The sequence below is a fragment of the Sinocyclocheilus anshuiensis genome, unplaced genomic scaffold (genome assembly GCF_001515605.1).
Source record: "Sinocyclocheilus anshuiensis isolate Anshui unplaced genomic scaffold, SAMN03320099.WGS_v1.1 scaffold509, whole genome shotgun sequence".
NCBI lineage: Eukaryota > Metazoa > Chordata > Actinopteri > Cypriniformes > Cyprinidae > Sinocyclocheilus > Sinocyclocheilus anshuiensis.
In genome coordinates, this window is record NW_015539853.1 from 509085 (window position 1) to 517858 (window position 8774).

General features: G+C 36.7%; 1 protein-coding gene across 2 annotated transcripts in view; it reads right to left on the reverse strand.

Moving 5' to 3' along the window:
• The window catches only part of LOC107684711 (serine/threonine-protein phosphatase 2B catalytic subunit alpha isoform-like), a 52182-nt gene that overhangs the window by 27203 nt on the left and 16205 nt on the right, over positions 1 to 8774 (reverse strand). Inside the window, exons 2-3 of one of the 2 annotated variants that reach the window (XM_016481047.1) lie at positions 2744 to 2784; positions 1968 to 2127 (exon numbers count right to left, since the gene is read on the reverse strand). In XM_016481047.1, the coding sequence (XP_016336533.1) occupies positions 1968 to 2127; positions 2744 to 2784 (201 nt within the window). Of the gene's footprint in view, positions 1 to 1967; positions 2128 to 2583; positions 2785 to 8774 lie in introns of both variants that reach the window. The other variant, XM_016481046.1, reaches the window with a different exon arrangement.

Sequence of the window (8774 nt, forward strand, 5' to 3'; positions counted from 1 at the left end):
ACAGTAAACTCTAAATGGTGATAATTGTATGTATCTCTCTTCATGTGTGGCAGTGGATGTGCAGTGCTGAGTGTGGAGGGGGGAGATGCTTATTCTCACATCACCCACTGCAGGCACACAGGGTGCAAGCATAACTGGATGATGGGAAGAGATTTATAGAGAGAGGGAGAGAGAGAATATTGAGCTGTTAGATGCAGATGACTCAGAGGTGTAGGTGTGTTCTGCAGCAGAGAAACGCTCTCTCTCTTTCTCTTTATCTCTCTCTCGCTCTGCAGGTCGCTCTGATCAACTGATGGATTTTAACAGCTGCACTGTACCAGACAAATCTAAGGGCAGAGTGGAACTGAACTCTTCCTGTGAGACTGCGACTGAACCGGGGTGAACTCAAATGCTTTGTGTCTTAAAACACAGCGGTGAGTGACTCCTGATGCACTGAAGCTTGTGACCATGTGACATTTTCGGCTGCCAAAAATGGCCTTTGGTGCAGTGATTTTAACACAAGTTAGTCTCAGTTTTACAGCCCACCCGTACTGCAAAAAATAAAAAATAAAAAAATGTAATCAATATTTTTCTCTTGTTTTCCAGAAAAAAATACAATTCTAATACAATAGTAATAAAACAATAAAATTCACACACACACAACATTAATATCAATTATTATTATTAATGTTTGCATGCATATTTGCATAGAATGCATATTTTATAAATCTAGAAAAACTTAGGTTTATGCTTTAAACAAGAGAAAAATATTTGCCAACAGAGTAAGAAAAATAATAAATTTAATTCAAGATATATTCTTTGAAACTAAACATTAATATATGTAAAATTTTGCTTTTCAAGTAACTTTATCATGTTTAATCAGATTTGTTTAATCCTTACACTACAAAACAAGACAAATGTACTAATAAAGAAAATGTTTTTGCAGTGTAAATGGTAACTTCACTCCTATAGCACACATTAAAAATGAAATAAACCAAAACACTAAAAATAGCATTAAAAATACTGTAATTTCGCCAGCGGTACCATTTGGGTGAGCAGAATCACATTACAAAGAAAAATTAATCAAGCTATGTCCATTATCTCTGCGTATTTGTATTTTTTTTTTGGTGCTGTTACACAAGGGCCTGTTTCTTTCAGGAGTAAGCGGCTCATACGTGGATGAGACAGTGGAAATCACGGCCAGCTGGTGTGCTGACACACTCCTGCAGATGGACGCGGGTATCAAGTAGTCAACTCTATTGATTATCCACAGACACTGATAATAAAAGCGAAAAAGCGCTTCACATTCAGTATTCAGACGCAGAGACGCACAAGCCATCAAAAAGACAAAGACATGCTTTCCATGGTACGTACATTACCCTAGTTTTAATTTACAACTATTTTTCCTCTATTCCCTCATAGCTGATGTGATGACAGGTAAGAAGGGAATTAATATACCGGAGAAATGCACACATATATACGTTCACATGTATACAAGGGATCGAACTTCAAAGTGACAGCTACCTTCACAGGTAAACTTCATACGGAAACCCCTTGAGCGCTTGCTCACTTTGCCTTTTGTTTTTGTCAGCCTTGTTCATTCTTTGAACTCCCAGTCGGGTGTTTTGGAGTTTATTTCTGTATTTGAGGTCAGGATTGTGCATTCTCTCGTTGTCTCGCTTCTCTTTAGTCCTGTTTGCTGACGGTATCAAAGCAGGTTGTCACGGATATACAGTTAACACATGCAGACGGCGTCAGATAACAAACTGCATTAAGTACACACACTGATGCTCATGCACAGACAGTCTTTATCGACTACTGTCTGAAAATATATCCAAACCTGCTGCAAAACAGCACACATAGTCACTCAAATGCATGTCAAACGAAACCATCCACTTTACTACTTTGTATATTTATCTTCATATTGAACGTGAGGTGAATGTGCCGCCATAATAGCCTTTAACAAGGAGGAAAGAATTAGGATGTACCTGTGACAGGTGCCTCTATGTCCAGCATGGTCTTCTCCTGTCGTAAGATAGAGGCCCCTTCGTTTACGATTCGGAGGGCCACGGTCTCCTCCACTCGGCCCTCTTTAGTGAGGTGGGCTTTCAGTAGATCCACCCTTGGTTTCCCCTCACAGTCAAACACCTCCTTCATGGTGAGACTGTGTGATTGTGTAAGCAGTCTTGATTAACAATAGCATGAGGTGATGGCCATACAGCTGGGTGAAGGTAGTGACAAACGGCAAAAGATATGTCTTTGTTTGCCATTATGCTGCATCACAAAGGAAGCGGATCTACTGACAATGACAGGTCTTTGTGTACACTGTGCCTCCTGCATATTTCATATCCCTTTGATATTAATAATAGACAATCGGCAGGCATAAACTTCACTTGGCCTAATTTTGGCTGATCTGGGCAAATATTCTGAGCACAGGGACAGACATCACACATTCAATGCTGCAAAACAGCACACATAGTCACTCAAATGCATGTCAAACGAAACCATCCACTTTACTACTTTGTATATTTATCTTCATATTGAACGTGAGGTGAATGTGCCGCCATAATAGCCTTTAACAAGGAGGAAAGAATTAGGATGTACCTGTGACAGGTGCCTCTATGTCCAGCATGGTCTTCTCCTGTCGTAAGATAGAGGCCCCTTCGTTTACGATTCGGAGGGCCACGGTCTCCTCCACTCGGCCCTCTTTAGTGAGGTGGGCTTTCAGTAGATCCACCCTTGGTTTCCCCTCACAGTCAAACACCTCCTTCATGGTGAGACGATGACTCAGGGGGAAGGGAACGGCTGAGAGGAACACAAAACAGAAAGAAAATAACAGAACTTGATTGTTACAGTCACTTTTGATATGTTGTGTAAGTATAACCCAATGGTCAGTTGCAGCTATTCTCTGGGGATATTTTGTAACTACATCATTTTATGATTCAGATACTTTCTGAGACCACACAATATGTTTATCAACAGTAGTACCGTATGTTGGAAAAATACAGGTTGAAGAATTTGTTTGTTAAAATCCAAAAAGATGCCCGAAGACAGTTTTTTCTAAATGTATTTTATAAGTATTTTATGCTCACCAGGGCTGCATTTATTTGATCAAAATTTAAGTAAAAACAGTAATATTGTGAAATATTAATACAATTTCAAATAAAATTCATTACATTCATTATAACTTAAAATTATTTTACTTCCATTAACATCTATGTTATTTAAAGTAACAAAAAATTTTTTTAGTTTTAGTTATTATAATAACTCTGGTCTTTAGAAATCATTCAGAATCAGAATCCTTCATAAATCATTATAATATGCTGATTTGGTGCTTAAGAAATAGTTCTTATTATTATCAATCTTAAAAACAGCTGTGCAGCTTAATATTTTTGAGGAAACCATGACAATTTTTTCCTGGGTTTCTTTGATATATAGAACGTTCACAACAACAGCATTTATTTGAAACAGAAATCTTTTCTAACATCTCCAACAAGTATTTCCTGTCACTGTTCAACTGAATGCATTCTTAATGAAAAAAGTATAATTTCTTTCAAAAAGAAACGTAAGATGGAGGATGTTCAACAACAGCTGGATGGAGTTAGCATGCTAATAGTTAACATGCTAAATAAAGCACCATCACAAAAAATAAAAATAGGAAAAAAACAAAAAAACAAACAAACCTCACTTATTAATTAGATGATAGTTAGAGTCAGCCTAGATGACCCACTCTGAGAACATAAATGACTCTCTGTTAACTTAACTCCTCACAAAACTGTTTTTCTTTAATCATGGCTGCCTAGCATCATTGCTTGCTCGTTAAGCTCACTTACAGCAATGCAAAATTGGCCTTTATCACAAAAAACAAAGACACAACTGCTATGAGTTAGTTGACTGACAAGTCATAATAACAGCTGCTTATTAAGCTTCCAAAGAGCTGGATGTGAATAATTCATAAAGGTGCGGCAGACGAGTGAAAATTAAATGTAGAAATTAGACGGAGAAAACAATATCTGCACCGAAAATTGGGGCAAATGCAGTTTCTTTCAGTTATGACTCACTAATGTGTACACTGATAATGTGGGACTTGGCTTCAACAAAACATTGGCATGGTGAATTATTTACGCATGTGTGCTAGTGAAGATTCACCCCACACTGTGCAGAAATAATTACTGAGTGCAGTTACAGTGCCATTGAGAAGAAATGCTACATATTGTTCGGATAGCTACACGATGACATAGTCACTCAGAGCAGGATTTCAGAATAAGACTTCTGAGATATGGGTAATTCTGTGAGAAAAACATGCATTTTGGATCGCTGAGTAGAGGCTAGCAACAACATACACACACAGAGAGAGAGAAATACAGTAGGGGAACTGGGGAGGGAAGCTCGGGGCAGAGACTCAACGTGATCAACACAAAGCTAAATAATTCATGTTTGACTTGAGGGGGAAAAAAGAGAAATCTCATGTTCCTGCTGCTGGGATAATGAGACTAGGCCTAGCATAGGATTTTAACAGCGTTAAGAAAACAGACCATTCAATTGTGTGTGTGCTTGCGTTGCTTTTGCATATGTTTGGTCTGCTTGGTCATGTGAATTTTAATAAATCTAAACATAATTCACATTAGTGAAATTTCACTGGAAAAAAAGGTCCATTGCTTATTGTCAGTAGTGTAGAAATGTATGAAACACAGCTCACACTGATGTCACTTTCAAACCAAGCAGCTTTCTGTTGGTCAGAACCAATTAGGAAATATTTTACCCTCACATGAAATTCCCAATCGTGTTGATTCCTATTGAAATGACTGGATGTAAATTCACAGAACGATGCTAAATATGACCGCATATTAATGTTTCATATGTTGCTTATAATGTAAGATATGTGTACAGTACAAGACATTCAGAAACCCCATTAATATATACTGCTGCTAGTCAGCTAGTCTTTAGCATGTACAGCATAAAACCATTTTATTGTAGTTATCAATCACTGGAAAGCACCGACAGCAATGTTCACACAGCTTTTCTGTGGCTTGCTATCCATTCCACTGAAGACAAATGCATCAACATTTATTTATAAAACGTACAACTACATTTTCGGTTTATTAAAATAAAAACTTAGATTAAGGGGGACTAGAACCCAGATCCCCTCATATGCAAAGAGGCAACATCACACACAAAAAAAATAAAAATAAAAATAAAAATAGCAACACAATGAAACCCAAAATGGCACTGAAATTATTTTTACAAATTTGCAAAATTCCTGTCCTGACATAGAAATAAACAAATAGGCTACTTGATCTCCAAGATCAATACCTCATATAGACATTTTGTTGTCAAAACAGTGAAAGATTATGTTAAATAATTTCTGCATAAGGTAATTAATATTCATGAGCCAAGCCATCACCATTGTGTGAAATCACAAACAGCACAAATCTGTGTTCTCCAACTGTCCACACCACTTCTTAAAACAAAGTGATGCTCTGTCTTTTGAATGCAGACTTTGCTATTTTGGGAAAACCGAGGACAATGTGAAACACTGCTGAGATCTTTTCTGAGACATCTGAGGAGACACGTAAGATTACTACAGCCTTTTTCTCTAGAGAAAAGCAAAACAATTCCTGTAGCTTTGTTATACTTATAAAATAGACCTTAAAAATGACAAATATTAGCGCTATCAATAGATTAAAGTAATTAATCATGATTATTCGAATGATTTTTTTTGTAGTTAACAAATTTAGGTTATTTAAGACTAGAAAACAAAAACGTGTCTTTTCAGCATTTCTGTTGTAATTATGACAAATCCACTTTATTTCACACTTTTTTATTATTGGAAACTGCTAGTATTGATAAATTAATTAACCACAATTCATTTTGTGACTCCAGAAATTTCAAAAACTGCTTGTTCTTCAATTATTACAATAGATATTGAGGGAAAATAAATATAATTTTAAACATATTAGTTGATTTTATGTGTTTTTTAGTTTTTTATATTAGTTATATTATTGTAATATATTAACAATAATTTAGTTTACATATTTTTAAGGCATCCCGCATCCCCCTAGGAAGTTTGCTGAGGCCCCCTAGTGGGCCACGGCCCCCTGGTTGAGAACCACTATTGTAGAGGAATATGCTTATTTATGAAACTCTTTACTTCATTAATGCTAATGCTATCCAGTTTATCATGAGCTAAAATAAACCAATTTCTAATTTGTTATTGATTCAGGGGCCCTTGGCCATTTGACGGGTCTGGGGGAGGGTAAATAAAACAAACAAACAAAAAAATAAATAAATTAGAAAGCACTCACCCAGCAGACACAATGGCGATATGCAAGATTTATGCATTTCTTTTTTTTTTATGCATTTCTTTTTCTTCTCAATGTGAAGAAGCAAATGTGTGTGAACAGAGACAGCATTTCAACAAATCTTTGGCACTTTTCTGACTCCACTAAAAGACGTCATGGCACAGTCAGATGAAGAGAGCGAGAGAAAGACAGAGCGAGAGGGAAAGACAGACAACGCAGAACATAATGACTCTTACACAAGAACATAATGTCCCTATTTGTCCCCATTTTTGCCTTCTCCCAGTACTCTAGAGGGCTGAGATGCACTCGTACAGCATTCTGAAAGACAGAAAGATGACGAGATAGACAAGCAGTTTGTGTATATATGAACAATAATGAGATGTTCCAGAGCACAACATGTGGCTTATCGGAGTGAGAAGAAACTTAATAGGAAGAATAGACAAGAGAAACAGGAGAACATGTGAAATGCCTGATGAGCAACAGTCTCAGTAGGGAGGAATGAAGAGCAAATGAATAGAGAGAGAGAGAGAGAGAGAGAGAGAGAGAGAGAGCGGTTCAAGGGTGAGATGGAAAGCAGCAGCTTGGCTCTTCACTTCACAAGATGTTGGACTGTGGTGCATGTTGCCGAGCAACAGCCGCTGACTACTGAATTGTGGCCGGTTCAGACACAGAATACACTGTGATTTGGGATTAAATCTCCAATATGCAGGTTTGCAGCAGCTCTTTCTTTCTCTACACACACCATAAACACACACCAAAATATTCTATTCTGGAGCTAATAAGCAGTAAACTACGGTGTGCTTCAGCAAAAAAACAAAAAAAAAACACAGCCAAGGTAAGCAGAAAGAAGACCTGCTCTTAATGGGAGTACCTCAGGGGTGTATAATTTACACATATTTACATATAAATAAAAACAAGGTTCACCTAGAGCAAAGCATACTCGTATAGAAGAGCATGTACAAAAACGAATCAAGAAGAAGCTGCATTCATCAAAATTAGATATATCTTGATATTATTATAATAAAATGCACACTGAAGTGTTATTTTAGTATCACTGAGCTAGTATTAGTATAGTTTTTAATGTCTATATTAATTTTGATTTTAGTGATTTCAGTACATCATGTTGAACTAAATGACAATTAGAAATGTTGCCTTGGCAACTAACAGAAATGAAATAAGTTCAAGTTTTTTTTATTTTTTTATTTTATTTTATTTCAGTTAACGCTTATTTTATGTCAAGTAACAAATATGCTTCTTTATAGTTTGAGCTAATATCCCTGGCACATCGCAAATTCAAATTATACTAACATGCACAATGCCTTCATCGCTGATTCTAAAATAAACACCTTCTTCCCTGTTTGCTTATTAAACGTAAAATATAAGCTCTGTTCCAAAACCTAGCAAGCCGTTTTGTTGTCTAAGCAGCTACCTTCTAAGGGAGCATCCTAACTGTCATGGGACTGCATAAGTGCTCTACATAGGCAGCCACACAAATAGCACTCTGCACATGAGAGTGAATTTTAATAGTGTGATGTTAGTGTGTTGCTAATGACACAACACTTTAATAAGTATAAAATACATAGGACAATTCAGCATAAACAGCCAATTTTTAATCAGTATCTGCATTTTTAATAGAGTGCAATAGTCGGGTTCTGGAAGTAAACATTTTTTTCCATATAAAAGACAGACTTACAGTGAGCTACAAGGATGTTGATCGATGGTATACCCTTTTGCCATCAGCTTGCTTTATTTCAACTTATAATAAATAATTGTGTTTAACAGTGCAAATCCTGGTGAAAAACTTAAAATTAACATAATATATACATACACATTGATTTATTATTACTGAAGCTGTTCTGCTTCAAAACAAAGTTTGTAATGTTGTGATTAACCTCGTAGATGGCTGGTTTGGCTCATGGCTTAACTCTTTAACAAAGGCTTTTTTTCAATCCCTATGGATAAATATAGCTGAAAATCCTGCTGGGAAAAAAATGCTTAAAGGGGTGGTTGACTGTTTTTTTTATAGGCTTGATTGTGTTTATGGGGTGCAGTCTGACATGTGTTAATGCTTCGTTTGTTAAAAAACGCATTATTTTTCACATAATTTACCTTTATTCCACACCTCTCTGTCCCTTCTCCTCTGAACGCACTGATCATTTCCTGCTTTTATGAAGCCCCTCCCTCAGAAATACACGATGGGCTCTGATTGATTAGCTGGCCCAGTGTGTTGTGATTGGCTAAACCGCCTCTAGCGTGCGTCTAATCGTCCCGCCCCTCAACATAGCGGCATGTGCTCCGGTTGTATTGTAAACAATGACGTCGTCTATATTGCTTTATCAATTTGAGCTTGATTGAGACGCAGAGGATATTAGTGAAGAGGATCGTGCAGAACCTGTGCAAGCACAGCTTTTAATGGTAGGCCTAAGATTTTTGTTTGTTGTTGTCTCATACTTTTAGATACGCTGTTATTTGTAAATGCTACTGCTTCTGTTA